Here is a 17,603-nt window from a genome sequence, read left to right on the forward strand (position 1 = left end):
TGCATTTTACCAAAAGCAAAATAAGAAAACGCCAGCAAGAACAAAAATTCACGAAACACAACGGAAGCGTTTTTAGGGAGAGAATAAGAGTAGCAAGCTAACAGTAAACGGCTAATAGCAAACATGACTCTACAATATTATATGAATCATATGATTAAAAGACACATTACCTGCTATTTTTCCCTCGCTCACAACACCAACGAATCCTCCACATCCTTAAAATGTGTCTCAGAACAATCCTTCACACATTTTTGGATTCTGCTGCTGTTCCGTCACTCATATCTCCCCCCAAAACACTTCCGTTGTGTTTTTGTGTTTCTACTTCCATTTCGTTTTCCTCAACTTCCGTTCTGCGTGTTTGTATGTGTTTTTAATCTATTTCCACTGTGTTTTATGCTCTTTCGCAGCGCTTTTCTGAAGCAACTGCATAGAAAAACTGTCACCGATGTAGAACAGCCCAAAAGCACAGCATTTAGATGTACTAGAAATAAGTGGTTTACTTGACTGTAGCTTAAGCCTCTTTTGGAAAGAGTTCCCACCAGTTTAAGTCTTAATTTGAAACAGAGACAAAAAAAAAATGTTTAAATCAAATGAGTATTTTAATAGTAATTTAATAAAATATGATTTGCATTGCTTGTCAAACATGCTAGTTTTCCAAAACATATGAAATGTTAGAAGTTTGAGTTTGACTGTCCAAGCATTTCAAAAAGTATCCAAAAGTATCTCCACGTTTTTCATGCTTCTGCCCTTTTGCTGTGTTTTATGTGTTTTCCATGTTTTCATTTATGGTTTTATTTTGTGATTGTTTAGTTTGAATGTGAATGAATAATATAAATCTCCCCACAGGGGCCAGTGTCGATGTTTCTAACTAACTACAATGAAATATTACAAAAGGCATCATAAAATTAGACTTGATTTTAGTGAAAAAGCACAAGACACAGAAAAATAATCCAGTTTTAAAGATTCCCTGAAGATCTAGAGTCTCTAGAAAACAGCAGTTTGAGGAATGTCAGTCGTGGCTCAGACCTGCATCACACAGGTGAAGTTTGCACACATCCACACACGCACACACATTGGTCTGTGTGTCATGCCACACTCTCCTTGCTGCTGTCTCTGGTGTCCGCTGATCCTCCTGAAGATTGTTTTGAGAAGTTCAGGAAGATCCCATCAAGCTCCATCTCCGAGTCCAGAGAATCTTCCATCATGTGGTCCATCATCATCCCCGGACTGGAAGAAGGACTGGGACCGGAGCTGGTGTCCTGAGCCAGAACCTTGGAGGAGGAGGAAGAGTCGAACTCCAGCGAGCCAGTGCAATGTGTGTCCTCGTCTGGGGAAGGCTCGGGGAAGATGCTAGGGGAGTGTTGCTGACGCTGGGTAGGGTGGGGAGCTGCTTGGCTTCCAGCACCTATGGTTCGGAGTTTCTGGCTGGAGGTTGCACCGTCTGCACAAAGTAAAGCAAAACTTTTGGAGGTGAAACTGATTTTCCTCTACGTTTCTGTACTGTAGCTTGTTAGCAAAAAATATATTTGGATCAAAGATTCCAATAATAAAGCTGTGCCAATATTAACCATTTCTGTCTAGATTTCACTGTATAGCAGATGCATCATGGGATGGTAGAAACATCACCAAATAACTCCAGTGATTTCAGGATTTACACTGCTGCCTCTGCAGAGCATGTTGCCTGTTACTTTTAACCTCACTAAACATCTCAAACCACAGTCTGTCTCACAGCTCTGAGAGATTTCGTAACATAATATAGTTTGACCTTAATGTGAAAAACCTACACAGCATGCATCCTACTTTTTCAAGAATACGCCAATTAAATCTCACTCCATTTCTTTATATTTCTGTAAAATTCTAACAAATGGAAGAATCTGAGGCTGGTGCTAGACATGCATGAGGAGAGCAAGACAGTGTGTGAGGTGTGCAGAAGGAAAGACTGATGGGTTCAAGGTGGAGCTGGGATTACATCAGTGATTGGCTCTCAGCCACTTCTTGTTTGCAATGATGGTAGACAGGCTGACAGATGAGGTTAGGCAGGAGTCTCCATACATCATGACGTTTACAGAGGACACTGTGATTTGTAGTGAGAGTAGGGAGAGAGCCTGGAGAGGTGGAAGCATGCTCTGGAGAGAAGAGGAATCAAAGTCAGTGGAAGCAAAACAGAATACATGTGTGAGAATGAGAGGGAGACGGGTGTAACAAAAAAGCTGAAAAAAGTAGTGATAGTGAAGTTATATGAGTTTAAATAGCTAGAGTCACCCATCCAAAGTCATAGACAGTGTATAAGAGAGGTGACGAAGAGAATGGCAGAGAGAGGCAGAAGATGCTTTGGACGTGTACAGAGGAGGAACAGAGGATATATTGAACAAAGGACGTTGAAGAGGAACTGGTAGGCAGGAGGAAAAAAGAAAGACCACATAGAAAGTTCATGGATGTAGCAAAAGGAGAACATGCAGAAGGTTGGTGTGACAGAGGAAGATGCCAGGGACAGGGTGAGATGGAGGCAGATTACCCTTTGATGACTACTAAAGCGAGACTAGTTAAAAGAAGACGACAACGAAGAAGAAATAAGGAAGATTTGTCTCTGTTTCCTTTTTTCTTGGTAATATAAGCTATTCCTAATTCTCTATTTTTTGTCACTTCTGTTTTTCAACATCACCATGCTCATTTCAAAATTCATAAATGTATTCAGTACTACTCCCTTCCAGTAATCGACAGTCATTGTAAAAATAAAGTACATCCCCTGTCAATTCTAAGGTTTTAAATACCAGGACATAATAAGAAAATATATCAGGTTCCTACCAGGACCTCAGACACAACCTCAACTGAACAGCAACACATTTATTTAACAGAAATAAACCAAAATGCACATGTGCTGCCTCAGTTCTTTGAGGTTTGTTGAGATTCACTTATGCACAGCTCTCTTAAGGTCCTGGCACAGCATTTCACAGGTTTTCTCCAAATGCGAGTCTGTGCATTATGGCCTGAAATCTCCACTCTGCCTGCATTCTTGAAAACTTATCTCTCACTTACATCTTGGATTCTGGCTAATCTGGTTAACCCGATAAATTAAAATGTTGCTCCACTTCAAAACCAAAATCCATTCAGTTTTGTAATATTTTTTGTGCAGAAGAAGTGTTACTCCTAGTTTAGTAAGAATCAAAATGTATGTATTAATTAATTGTTTTTAACCTAAATTAAAGGTAAATATCACTTGTATTAATGCATTGGAAAACACTAACACTTATTTTTAATCTGTCAAAAATACATATAAAAAACTGTCAGTCTCTGTCAAGGAACCACTGATCCATCCATGCAACTTCCACTTATCCAAGTCAAGAAATCTTTCAGGAAATCATGAAAAAAAATCCCAAACTTTGATTGGGTTGTGGAGTTTTTTTCATATGTACTCATCTATAATTTAGACAGATGAATAGCGCTGCACAGCTGAGGAAAAACACATATATTTACTTTTGAGTTCCACTGTCTTTTTAAAGGGATTCATTAACTCTAGCCATATAGTCCTACCTGAAAGTGAAGCAGAGGTGGTGGAAGCTGAGGAGTGATTGGCGAGGCTCGAAGTGCTGGTGTTACTGTTGTTGTCAGGGGCACTTATGGTGGACTTTGTCTTAGGGATGCTTTCCTCCACGCAAGACGTCATCTCACATACCGAATGCCGCCTGATGCCTGTGCCGCTCCCTGAGGAGGAATCTATGTCATACTCTACTACAGGGGTTAGCATGGGAACATTGTAGCTCTTAGAGCGGACCACTGGGTTTTTGACAACAGGAGAACTGCTTAGTTTGGAGGACCAGGAGTACTGTAGGCGTTTTTCTAATGAAGACAAAAGAGAGAAGCAGAAAGAGAAACCTTATTAGTTTAGAATTGCAAACATTCTGCAAAAACCACAGAAAGCCTGAATTAAAATGGAATTTGTGAGTTTTTCAAGTACACACAAGCACACACTTACCCAAAAGACAGGAAGAGCAGTGCATACTGGAGGATTCATCCCTGGAATATAAGCCATGAGTGCCGAGGTAAGGAGAGACCACCTTCTGGATGAGAGCTTCAAGGCGCAGGTAATCATCTGTTACACCTTTAGACTCATGGACACCCTGGATCAAAGGAACACAAACATACACATAAAAAACACAAGTTTGTCTTAGCGGGTAATTGCAGTGTGTTGGCTGGCACTAATGGAAACTTTAGAAGCAGCGAAAAAAGAAAAAACCGGGGAAAGAGAAAGTTCTCTATTTGGCTTTCTGTGATTTTATCAAACACTCTGCCAGTTACTGTGAAAGATCTCTGATAAACCTTTTTTCAGTTTAAAACATGTATGTCTTTAGAGGCTAGGCCGAAAAGAACACATTAAATATAGCAGAATCAATTTGGTGTGAATGTTAGCCTTGTATAAACATATACAGTGGGATGCAAAGGTTTGGGCAACCTTGTTAATAGTCATTATTTTTCTGTATAAATCGTTGGTTGTTACAATAAAAAATGTCAGTTAAATATATCATATAGGAGACACACACAGTGATATTTGAGAAGTGAAATGAAGTTTATTGGATTTACAGAAAGGTGCAATAATTGTTTAAACAACTGATCATTGTTTAACACCCAGGCATCCATCAAAACAGGATTTATTAAATTTAACAGAGTTAGAAGTTAGCAGGAAGTTAGCTCGCTAGTTTCCACCTAAACATGATATAGCATGTTCTGACTGACAGATTTCTGAAAAAATTAAAACGTACAGCTCTGCTATCACTTCCAACATAAACAAATACAAAAAAAACTAAACAAGCAGTGACTTTTGTAGGGTTACTGTAGTTGGGCTAGCTGGTATATAAGGATGTGATTGCTAGCGACATGGCTATGTTAGCATAATATAAACACAGTGAAGCTGGAGGATGAATACTAACTATTTTCCACTCAATAAAAGTTAATGGGAGAGTTCCCGATGGTTGGGGACAAATGCAATCGCAATGCAGCATGCTTTAAACGGACTGTAAACTTCAGTCAGGAGAACAACTGAGACAATCCATCCACAGTACAATGTTAGCCATTAATATACTGCAACAACATGGGAATAGAGCAGTTAGAGCAGACAATTCAAGATTAATGAATCATAAATGAATTGTTGGTTGTTACAATAAAAAATGTCAGTTAAATATATCATATAGGAGACACACACAGTGATATTTGAGAAATGAAATTAAGTTTAATGGATTTACAGAAAGTGTGCAATAATTGTTCAAACAAAATCAGGCAGGTGCATACATTTGGGCACCACAGAAAAAGAAATTAAATCAATATTTAGTAGATCCGTCTTTTGCAGCTGAACAAAAAGTTGAAAATCTGTATTATGATGATCTTGATGGTAGTGAAAACAATGAGCTAAAAGAAAGTTCGAGCGGAGAGGAACTGCACAGTGGATCTTTTACACCACACAGTCATTTGATCAACAGATATAAATCATCTTTAACACAAAAGTACTTCTGCTGTTTGAAAGTTTCCGATTTTGTGTTTCTGTTCAGTTAAAGCCAAACTGCTGCTCTACAGTTGAATGTAGTTCAAATTTACTTCCACAACATTGTTCATGAAACACATGAGACACATGTGGCTCCAGACCTCACTGCAATATCTCAAAATGACAAGGGATAGATCAGTGAAGTTTCAATATTCTAAATTGTTAAGCCCATGCACGAAAACCACAGCACAGAAACAAACCACATAAATAGCACAGACTTCAGTGAACTGGCGTCACAGAGGCTTAACAGAATGAAAGGGAAATTACAAACAGATGAATTGAGGAATTAGCAAAAACTGCATTGTTTCAGTGCCAAATTTTACCTCTCTTACAAACAGCCTTTTTCTTAGCTGCCCTACTTCCTTCCTTCTTTTTGTCTACCTGTCATCTTTTTCTCCCGCTTTGCTCTCTGTTGATATTCGCTGTGTGCAAACTAAAATAACTCAGCAGTATATCTGTGCACAATGAATAAAAGAAGGGAATAAATAAATTGTGCTTTCTATTTTCGTCTCGTCTTGCCCTCTCAGTCTGAATCTGGAAGGACCAGATTTGGGTCAATTAGTCATCATAATAATGTCCAAGCTAAACCAAACAGAAACAACCCCATTCTGCATCCTCTACAACACTGAGTAAACCCACTGTCATGCACTACCAGGACCACAGCTTATCCGTGACTAGTACCTCTCAGGAATCTTTGTACCAAGTGCTTTTAAGTTAAAAGATTTGGTAGATGGGTAAAATATCTAAAAATGGCCCACACACTAGTCTTATTTTATTCTATTTTAATTGATTTTAACATATTCCAACCATGTCAAAATTCAGAGAAAGTACCACAGCTGTTGTTACTTAAGCAACACCTACATTTTTCATGGTATTCATCTGGTCTCCTCTGTATCCTTCTGAGAATTAGTCACTCTTTGACACTTTTATCTTTGTGTGTAATCAAGGGGACTGTTTTTAGCTGATTTCCTTTTAACTATTTTTTACAGGCTGATGAAACATTGTTAAGTTATGAAGAAGAGACAAAGTAAAATAAAAACCAATAGGTGACAGAAGAGGAAAGCTCACATGGCTACCTCAGTTGCAAGACACACCCATATTTTCTGGGCCTACTTGAGAAGCACTGCAACGCTCCAAAAGTGAGTCAATCCCCAGACTAGTATGTTAGCTTGTTAGCACGACATAGGGGCATTAAAAAGCACATTTACAGTTTGGTACAATTAAATGCTTTAGCAAATCCTCTTCTCATATCAACTCTATGATGTATGACTTAAAAAAAATTAATTTAGATGTTGTTAAAGTTTAAAGTGTGGCTGGTTTAAATGTGTGGTCTATTAACAGGGGTGCACATAAGTGGTCCGCAGGTGCGCTTTCAAAATAAAAGACGCGCACCAGATAAGAAGTTGCAACGCGCGTTTGCGTACATAAGATTTTCAGGAGGAGGACAGACATTTGTTTAGAACTCTTAAAGATGTCGAAGAAACAACCTCCTTTAAGCAATTACTTTGGTGTTCCTCCACCTCCAAAGAAATGTCAGAAAGAGTCCGAACTGCAAAAGAAGTGCGTATTCTCGGGAAAGTGGACAAAAACAGTGCCTTTAATATAATATAAAAGGCACTGTTTTTATCTGCTAGAGTGGGATTTTCACGGCATATTATGCATATATGTGCGTTCATCATTTGTTTGAAACCAGCTCACCTCCTGAAACCACTTTTCTGAGAATACGCGCTTCTTTTGCGGTTCGGACTCCTTCATTTCTTTGGAGGTGGAGGAACACCAAAGTAATTGCTTAAAGGAGCTTGCTTCTTCGACATCTTTAAGAGTTCTAAACAAATGTCTGTCCTCCTGTTAGCACTAAGTGGTCGATAAGGGTGTAACCAAGCACACTTGCCTGTCATGGTTCTGGGTCATTTTGACCCACTTTTTTCAGTTTCTTGTATTTTGGTGTTTTTTCTATTTTATGGTTTATTTTCTAAGTCTTTAGTTGTCCTGTTTTGAACATTATAATCCTAAGTTTCAGTGTTATTCTAGTTAAGAGTTTTGTTCATAGGTTTAGTTCAGTGTCTAGTCTGTGCCTGTCATGTTTCCTGTTTTACCTTGAAGGTCCGTGTCTCGTGTTAGTGTGTCCAGTGTTACTCTCCCCTGTGTTGTCATTATGTTTCATTCGAGTTAGCTGTGTCCTCATGTGTCTCCACTTCTCCTGATCACCTCATGTGTGTATTTAAGTCCTCCGTCTCCCTTTGTTCACTGTCGCGTCGTCTGTGCTACCTACCCCACATCCTGTCATGGTTTTCATTCTCAAAGTCATAGTGAAAGTCTTAGTTATTGTTTCCCAGTTTAAGTTTAGATTTTCCCTGATTTTGTCTTGCTTCTTGGCTGTGAGTGTCAGCCCCAAAATAAAGGCTCACTTTTCCTTAAGCTCAGTTTGGCTCCTCATCTGTGTCTGTACCTGGATCCACCTCACTCATTCCACTCAGTCTGCCCCGCGGACCGTGACATTGCCTTAGCTGATAACTTACTGTTCCAACCTCTAGTTTAAATACATTTACACTGAGATAGGAAAAAAAAAAGTGGAGTACTATGCAGAGTCCCCATCACCGTGCTGCAAGTCCACATGAAAGAGACTATTAGTGGCTAATGTTGGAGTCTGTTAGGGGTTCACACGGCCTGTCCAAACAGTGTGACACCAACAACAACAGCAGTCCTATAAAATGTCCATTACTATTATTACTCTAGAAATGGAAGAAACCATTGCATTTAGGTAACAATGGACAAGACCAAACTGACTGGTTATAAAGTGCTAATATTGTAACAACTAGCTTCTATGTGCTTTCATCCTGCCATCCTGTCTGGGCTGTTTAGGTCTGTGCAAACTCTATGAGAAGTTACTGTAAGGCATCAAATATAAAATGTAACAAACTGAACGAAAATATATAAGCAGATTATTATAAATTATTGGAAAAACAAAAAAAAAAGTAAAGAAATGGACAAGCAAGTCTTTGCCTGCACTACAATTTACATCAACTGAACTAAGGGGTACAGAAGTCTAATAAAGCTCTTGTGAAGTTGTTACGGCCTTTAATGATAGCATAAATCCTCATAATTCACACAGACAAACAGGGTGCAGAGGGTCCTGAATGGTCATGGGAAGACAACCGTGCTCTGTGTTCACACTGAGATTACTTCCTGTGGGATCCCTTAGCAACAACTTTTTTCTACCCTCTGCTCCTCTTTCTCCATCTGTTGCCATTTACCCTGTTCTCTCATATCACAGTCATCAAGTCATGGATATCAGTGTTAAATGGTGCACACTGATATAAGAGATAGCACGAGAGATTATTAGACAAAGACGATGGGAGAGGCAGACCACAAAAGTGTGCTCACCTGTAGTATTAGTAGCATCTGTATGATGGAGGGAGGAACTCGGGCTCGGGGCCGAGAGAGCGCCTCGTCTAGTTTAAGGTTGAGGGTGATGGTGTTCCTGAAGTGAAGGAGAGCCAGCTGACGGACTGATGGCTCCTTTCCCTGATGATATATACACGTTTCAATGTGATGAAGGCCTTTAATTGGAGTACTTGTTTGCAAGAATGTGTACCTGTACAGGATAGAAGATGGCCTGCAGCATGGACAGAACGTCACAGAAGAAGAAGTCCCACGTGTCAGCCAGAGAATCCAACAACTTTTGACCTGCGATACAACCAGGCAGATCAGTTATAAAAGTATCAAGACTGATGTAGGAAAAAGATATTGGGATTGTGGAAAGCATGCTTAAAGGACTATGCATAAAAGTGGCTGTAGTTTCCAAATAGTTAATGTAATACTGTTGTTGGAGTCCTTGAATTCAAGCTCAAGGTTTGAACTATAATCACGGCTTCATTGTTTGACACAAGGGCAGAGTTCAGAGGCAGAAGATTAAAAAAATGTGTCATTGCAAAAATAGTTATTGACCTATAAAAAACAGGTCTGATAATCCAGATAGCAACTTTACAGCTTTGTTCTTTTATTTCTGGTGGGACATTTTTCTGCATATGCACACACACACACACGCAAACCTTCTTACTTATTGACGTAAAGGATCGCTTCCTGTCTGGTTTTGTGATGACGGTTCTGTCACACAAATCTGTCACCATCAGAGTGTGTGCGTTATATCAATTCAGCAGTGCTTCAAATAAAGGTCACACATTTACCACAGTACAAAATACCTTTCTCTCACTCTACCTGTGTGCGTGCATCAGTGTGTGTTTCTGTGTGTCCTTGTGCAGAAAAATGCCACGATCTTACCAGTCAAAGTAATATTTAACTAATGCAGTTACCTCTGCATCTAGAAATTTCTTTAGTAAGTTATTATTTGGCCCCGTGTGAAACCATTAGAGACTAGACTTGTGTCATGTTAAGATAAAACACTAATCTCGGACTTCCCCTGAAACAAACTACTGGTAGTGTGAACACCTCATCAAAGCCAGAAGGCTTTGTCGGCTATGAACAAAGGAGTTGAAACTAAAGACTCAGCAAAGAATTTTGTAGAATTTTTTTACCGTGGTGAAAATAATTCTCTGCAAATAAGTAACCTAGATGACACAAAAGGTTGTTTTTTCCCCGTTAAAATGAAGGACACACAATTTACTTGAGAAGCAGATACAGGTGGTGTTAAACGTCCAGCTAATACACATTTTTGCAGTCTTTAGATTAATATTTCTGAACTTGCTCTTTTGTTGAGTTTCTCCCTGGTAATTGGCTCTGATATATCAAAGCTTTAGACATGTACAGTCATATGGGGAAAAAAAGGTTTTTGCAGGACGCTCTGCTGTTAAAAATAAATAAAATGTTAAAAAAAAAAAAAAGGTCTCTGAGTGGATCATTACAACAATTTGATTCTTTTCTTTTGCAGATTTGTTGCTGTACTCTGGATCACTTTTGTCTAAGCTTTAGCTGTCTGTTGAACAGATGACCTCACAGTTAATGGTCAACTCCTGGTCCTGGTCCTGTGGCTGCAAAACAAGCCCAAATCATCACGCCTCCACCACCGTGCTTCACAGTTAGTATGATGTGCTTGTGCTGATATGCTGTGTTTGGTTTTCTCCAAACATGGCGAAGTGCATTATCTCCAAACATCTCCACTGTTCCAGAAGTCATGTGGTTTGTTCAGATACAACTTTGCAAACCTAAGCTGTGCTACCAAGGGACTTTTTCCTTCCAAACAAATCATAATGTGATGAACTTTAACATTTAATATGAAGCCTACAGAGGCTGTAGATCTTTTATTGGGTGCTTTTTTTTTCAATTTCCCTGAAAACCTGTGTTTGTGCCATTCTTATCCAAACTAAAAACTTACGAACTTGCATATTTAGAGATTTTATCCATGTAAATTTGCTCTGACATCTGACCACTTTAAAGAAATACTTTATAAGGTTAAAGGGACAACCCTGATTTTATTTTTACCCTTTTATGTCTATATTTTAAGCTTGTAATCAAACTGTTTAAACACCAGTCTCTGGCAGCCATTTCTTTATTCAAAACATGATATACCATCATAGAAATAAAGGTTCAAATTTCTCACTCTGTATATACGTCCCACTTTCTGTCTATTTTCTCAATAATTTGTGTTTACCTTCATAGAAGCGAATCTTGTCCCTCAGAATGACCATTCCTTTGGTGAGCAGCTGGTTCTGAAGGTACTCAGTAAAGAAGGAGCCCAGCTCAGTCTTAAGCAGTTGCCTGCAATGGTTATAATAACAGCACATGAGTGGATACTGGACATGAAGCGATATGCTTACAGTCACACATCATCAGCGATACCTCCTTGGAAATGAACCAGACGTAATGAGTTTGCAGAATGCTGTGTTTACGGAACATCAGACTCAGGAAATGAGAAAAGATGCTGCTCACACTGCATACATAACATCTGGAAATTTCAATAAAACTTTCCACAGTTAGCAAAGGCTAGCACTGGCTCAGTATCATGATTGAACATCAGCAGCTCAAAGAACAAACACTGTGTGATTAAATACACTAAAATGACAGATGCTGCATTTCCATCTAATTTCAAGGTTACAGTGTCTCTTCTTTAAAGCAATTTTAAGGTAAATCCAATTTATGAACAGTATAACATGCCTGTGTTAACTTGTAAGCATGTTTATATATGTTTCAAGTAAGAAATATTCTGCTGCAGTAAGGTAAGATGGGAAATCAAAGCTTTAGCAGTGATAATTTAATCAAATATTCTAAAATACAAATCAGCTAAAAGTTCAGGGTACTGGTGTAAAGGCCAGCAAGAGACATAAAACTAGACAGCTAACCTGACACCTTCATTCAGATTGTAGAGTTCATTTTCTCCCAGATCCTTCCTCTGAAAAACTGAGATTACTGCATTGTGGATGCTAGAAATAAACACACGGAGAGGCGAAATGCATTTAGAAAGAGTGACACACATACATGCATTTATTTTATTTTAATTGTGCCGTTTGAACAATCGGTGAGCTCTTGAAGCCACCTCAAAAGAACTGGTTAAAAATAAACTTTGAAAAGGTTTCTTTACCAAAGGAAGGCCATCGGAAAGGTAAAACATACTACAATGAGACGGGCATGAACTTTTTTGACTGAAGGTTTGTGTCCAGTTTAATTTGTTCACATAGCCTTTCAGCCACCCAGCAAACTGACAGCTCTTGCTTTCTACTCTGTGCTGTTTAGTGTTGAATAAAGCAGAAACACCGTTAGAAACAACCATACAAAAGAGTGAGAAGAAAGAAATCCAAAGAAGAAAAAAACCTGCGAAGCAGAATGGGAAAAAAGGAGGAGGGAGTGAGGAAGGGATGGATGGATGGAAATAAAGTGTAGTAGTGATGGACCCTGAGGGAAGAAGGCAGGCAGAAAGAGCTGATGTCCATGTGCGTATATGTATTTTCATGTGTAAGTGAAAGGAGACTGTCCTATTCATAGCATGGACAACAGCACTGACAGAGCTTCCCACTAGTAAAGGAAACACACACACAAGCACTTGTTCATGTAAAAATGTGTGATGGCTTATCCATTAACAAAATAAAGTATTCACTAAAATATAAACTGACATTGGTTATAATAAACAGGGCTAACCTGTTCCAGGTGGCGTTAGCCCCGGCCCTCCTCTGCTGGGTCCCTTTGTCTCTGCTGCTCTCCTCTGTTCCTCCCTTCTCCCCACCTCCTGTTGGGGTCTTTGCCTGGGAGAGGTCAGTCAGACTGGAGGACGAGCCGGTCCCCAACCTCAGTTTGTTATGGAGGCTCCTTGAAAGCCAACAGGAAGAAAGAGAAAATGCTTGTAAGCACCAACTTTCATTTCTTACGTGTACTGGAAAAGATGATGTGAAAAGCCTTATTTGTAAAGGTCATCTAAATGAATTAATTTCATTTCCTCAAATATTGCTGGAAAAATGGGAAATAGATGCAACAATTTACACTTGAATGTACAACCATTTATACGATATATAAGTTTGTACAGTTCTAACAAGCCTGGAAGTCAATATTTGGTGTGAACTCTCTTAGGAAAGATTTCTTCAGTCCATGACCAAAAATGTTCCCTTGTGTGTTTTCCTGTCCAGGTTTGCTTTTAATGCATTTTCAGTGTGTTTGCAATCACCATTGTGCCAAAGAACTGTTGCCAATTTTCCAGGTGGTATTACATATTGGATCAAAATCCGCTGGTACTTTTCTTCGTTCATAATTCCATCAGCTTTGACATCATCTCCAACACCGCTGGCTGAAATGCACCCCCTAATCATGACAGAGCTTCCACCGTGTTTTGCAGCTGGATGCAGACACTCACTCTCGCTCCTAACCACCTCCACCAAAAAAGTCAAACTGATTTTCAGTCCAGTTCTTGTGCAATTTGGCATTCCTCAGCCTTTTTCCCTTTCCCGTCCAGAAGAATGGCTTCTTTACAGCCAACCTTTACATGAAAAGATTTTGGATGAGGTTTCAGTGAATTGCAGACAGATCAACTGAAAGGTCAGATGCACTTCTCTGCTCCTGTGTCACGTCTTTTTTTTTTTTTCCATATTTTTTAAGGACATTACTTTTTTAAGGACAAAACGTATCTACAGTTCATCGGCTGTAGATACGTTTTAGGCCTGCCACTTTGTGTTTCATCATCCATTTGTCCCATTTCCTCAGGAGACACTGCACACTGTGCCAAGATATGTTTTCAGCTACCAGGTGTTTGGGAATACTATGGAATATTATTTCATGCCTGTCAAACTGTGTCATATTTGGCCTTTTTCGTAGATTCAAGTAAAGAAATTGAACCGAATTACGTGCGTGTGTGACAAGCTGTTAGTAAAAAAGTGCCTAAAGATGTCATTTAAAATTGGTTCTTTGCTAATACACCTGTTATATATATACAGACCCAACACTGGTTCACCCTTTAAGTTAGACTACTTTTTTTTATGCTTGAATACTTTATAGATCATACTTTGTTAAGAAGCTTAATAAAAAGAATCCACTGAAAATAGCCAAGTACAAGGACTGGACTGAAAATGTAGCAGCTATGTTATATATTACAAATACAAACACATGTATGATCTTCATTTTGGCATATGCAAATTAAAAGCTGTTATACTGTAAAATGTTACTTTGCTAAACAAAGGGGGGGAAATATATGAACGTATCAGCTGCTGTGTAAATACACTTCAGTCATTTTCCAGATTTTGATGGCTTTCAAAATTAGCATTTAATAACAGGTGATTGCTTTTTATTAGCCATCTGTTAATGTTTACACTAGCTTGGGAACGATACTGCTTTTCAAACACTGAGCAAAGAGATGGGTGCCAGTCAAACAGGATAAAAATAAACAGGGAGGACAGAGTGGGGAAAGACCTGGGAGTAAGAAGCTCAAGAAGAGAGTAAGAAACAGGGTGTGGATAAAGGTATATAACACATGCCGGATCAGGTGCAGAAAAAGCAAACAAAGCACGTCGACAGTAAAAAAAAGAAGAAGCAGAGATTGAAACCACAGACATTACAAAGATAAAAGAAGGGTGGGAGGAGTGTACAAAGAGGTAGATGAAGAGGAAAAGGCGCTTTAGAGATAGTAAGAGTGAGCCTTTTTCTGCAAATGAAAGTGTTAATATTTGGATTTTAATTATACTGAAATTTTAGTAAATTAACCCAACAAACAAACAAAGTGCACATGTCCATTTTTGGGTAATGTCTATCAAACATTTACTCAATCACTTCTGAATTTACAGGTGAATCGAAACTTTAAAAAACACATTTAAATGGCAGTCACTGTTTAGCAAATATGAAAAACCTCAAATATACTTGCAGGTATTGTACTTACTCTAGCAACTGAAAAGGTACCACATATCCCCACTCCATGACTGTAAGATGAAACAAGGCCTGTCTCTGTCTCTTCTCATATCCTTTCACTTTCCCTCTCTCCCACCGTCACCCTTTGTGCTCTTCTCTACCCACTCCTCTCTCCCACTTTACCACTCTCCTTCTTTTTCTCCCTTTGCCAGTCTGTGCCAGTTGGTCAGCATGTGACCCTGTGAGCTTTTGTGTCAGGCGAACAAAGGAACCCTTTGAGGTTTGAATGGTGCCAAGAGGGAGAGGAAGGATTTAAAGGTGACACAGATTTCGCTTTACCTTCCACTCGCCTCCCAGAGTGTGGGAGAAGCTGTAAATACAGACTGATGACTCTATTTATTTAATATTGAACCTTCAGTATTTTTGGTATTCTCCATACTGAATGATCGGTAATCAGCGGACACACTGATATGAAAAGAATTTTAAGGAAGTGCGAAAGCTCACGAGAAAAAAAGGAATGGAAAATCTGAGCCGAGTATAAATAAATAAGGAAAAGGAGATGGAAGGTATAGTTGCTGTTGGTCCATCTGTCAACCTGAATCTTAGTTCAGCTCTGCATAAATGGGTCAGAGCAAGAAACTGGAGCCCTGGGCTCAGTCACACATGCAAAAAGACAGCACACATCCCTGTGCAGAGTTCATGTCAAAGTCAGGACGACTTTTTAAGTTTAAGTTCAGAGCTGCACCTCTGAAAGAGCGAAATTGAATCTATACACGCTTGAGCCAAAAGCTTCCTCCTGAAAAATGGATGATGCAGAAGATAAAACACAATGGTGAGGCTCACAATAACAACTTAACTACACATGGTGTGTATTGTTCTAATGGGAAAAGGTATTTACTTTATAAACGAAAAGATGCTGACATAACTTGGAAGTAAAAAAGTTTTTTTTTTGGCACTAAATCAACAGGACGAGTTTAACGACAAATAGCTGCCCTCTGATTACTAAACAATGGGGATGTTTGAATGAGTGAAAGCATGAATGAGGTCACTCAGGAATGTGTGTGTGTGTGTGTGTGTGTGTGTGTGTGTGTGTGTGTGTGTGTGTCGTGTGTGTGTGTGTGTGTGTTGTGTGTGTGTTTTTCACTTTGATCAACATTTGTGTGTCTCAAAGGATGGAAAAAATGGAACTCTGTGTAGTGATAGGACTTGCTGATGAAGTTGTGTGTGTGTGTGTGTGTGTGTGTGTGTGTGTGTGTGTGTGTGTGTGTGTGTGTGTGTGTGTGTGTGTATGCTTACCTTCTAAATGAGCCCTCTCGTTCCATGTTAGTCTCGACAGATGGCTAGCAACCACCCTGAAACTGCCACTGAAGAATCAACATCTGAAAAAGGAAACATTATTAGGATTATTAGGTAACAAATATATATTTTGTCAGCTAATATCAGCGACTTTTAAGCCACTTAACTTCTGTAAAAATTAGAAAACTGCATTCAGTTTTAATTTAATGAAACCTCAGTAAACACATCTTTATCACAGAGCACATATTGACATGTCACAGCAAGAGAACACAGAGGAAAACACTAACAGTTGTTTTCGTTGCACTCCCTGAAATATTTAAACTTGTTACAGAGTTTTTTGTTACAGAATCGCAGAGTGGAATCTGTGTTGCGTATACAAGACAAAGAGACTGTGACACCCACATACTTCAGCTCAGGACAGTGATATGAAATAGGTACGATATTTTGTACTTTTCCTAATAAACAGGAATTAATAGGGTAAGTAGTCTCAAAGGTGCTCATAATTAAATGTACTTGACCAACTGATCATCAGCAGGTGTGGCCACATGTGTAACAGTAGTAACAATCTGGGAAGGGTTGTAACATAATATTCCAAAGTCCAAAATTCTGCAGTAAGAAAGATTATTCACAAGTCGAAAACAGTCGAGATAGCTGCCAGATAGTCGTTCCCTGGAGTGAACGTCCCAGCAAATTTCCCCCAATGTCAGACTGTGAAATGCTTAGAGAAGCCACAAAGAACCCAAGAGCTACATGCAGTGAGACTCTAAAGGCCTCATGTAGCATGTTAAATGTTAAAGTTCATGACAGTGCAAGTTAAAAAAAATAAATAAAAAAGACTTAACAAGTGTGGCTTGTTGGGAAGGATTAAAGGGAGAAAGTCTTCTCTCTGAAAATGGCAGCACAACACTTCTGGATCTGGAACAATGTCCTTTGGACCGAGAAGATTAAAGTGGAGAAGTCTGCCCACAGTGAAAAGCACCACATGTATCAGTGAAAACACCTCATACCAAATGTCAAGCACGGCGGTGGAAGGGTGATGGTTTGGGTTTGTTGTGCAGCCACAGCACCTGGGCACTTTGTAGTCACTGAGTCAACCGTGAACTCCTGCCAAAGTATTCTCGAGTCAAATGTGAAGCCGTCTGTCATGCAGCCAAAGCTTGGGTGAAATTGGGTCATGCAACGGGACAATGATCCAAGCACAGCAGCAAATCTACAAGAGAATGGCTAAAAAAGAAAATAGACAAGGCACTGCAATGGCCTAGTCAACCTAACTGAAATGCTGTGGTGGAACCTTAAGAAGTTGTGCATAAACGGATGCTCACAAAACCTCAATGAACTGAAGCAACGCTGTGAAGAGGAGTGGGCCAAAATTCCTCCACAACGACAGAAGACTAACAGAGTCATACAGAAAACGATTACATCAAGTTATCGCTCCTAAAGGTGATTCTACATGGTTTTTAATGATGGTGTGTGCTTTACTTTCCCACACACAGCTTCA

The 17,603-nt window shown here is 39.3% G+C and overlaps 1 protein-coding gene across 4 annotated transcripts in view; it reads right to left on the reverse strand.

Moving 5' to 3' along the window:
- LOC102299999 (proline-rich protein 5) overlaps positions 1 to 17,603 on the reverse strand; it is a 26,365-nt gene that overhangs the window by 6,483 nt on the left and 2,279 nt on the right. The window contains exons 2-10 of one of the 4 annotated variants that reach the window (XM_005927212.3): positions 16,106 to 16,188; positions 12,623 to 12,790; positions 11,830 to 11,910; positions 11,142 to 11,248; positions 9,129 to 9,220; positions 8,918 to 9,058; positions 3,974 to 4,118; positions 3,532 to 3,837; positions 171 to 1,441 (exon numbers count right to left, since the gene is read on the reverse strand). In XM_005927212.3, the coding sequence (XP_005927274.1) occupies positions 1,086 to 1,441; positions 3,532 to 3,837; positions 3,974 to 4,118; positions 8,918 to 9,058; positions 9,129 to 9,220; positions 11,142 to 11,248; positions 11,830 to 11,910; positions 12,623 to 12,790; positions 16,106 to 16,131 (1,422 nt within the window). In that variant the 5' untranslated portion in view covers positions 16,132 to 16,188 and the 3' untranslated portion in view covers positions 171 to 1,085. Of the gene's footprint in view, positions 1 to 170; positions 1,442 to 3,531; positions 3,838 to 3,973; positions 4,119 to 8,917; positions 9,059 to 9,128; positions 9,221 to 11,141; positions 11,249 to 11,829; positions 11,911 to 12,622; positions 12,800 to 14,840; positions 15,887 to 16,105; positions 16,189 to 17,603 lie in introns of those variants that run through there. The other 3 variants (XM_014335149.2, XM_042222956.1, XM_042222957.1) reach the window with 3 other exon arrangements.

This window comes from Haplochromis burtoni, unplaced genomic scaffold (genome assembly GCF_018398535.1).
Source record: "Haplochromis burtoni strain Fernald_Lab_line unplaced genomic scaffold, NCSU_Asbu1 Contig_98, whole genome shotgun sequence".
NCBI classification, from domain to species: Eukaryota; Metazoa; Chordata; class Actinopteri; order Cichliformes; family Cichlidae; genus Haplochromis; species Haplochromis burtoni.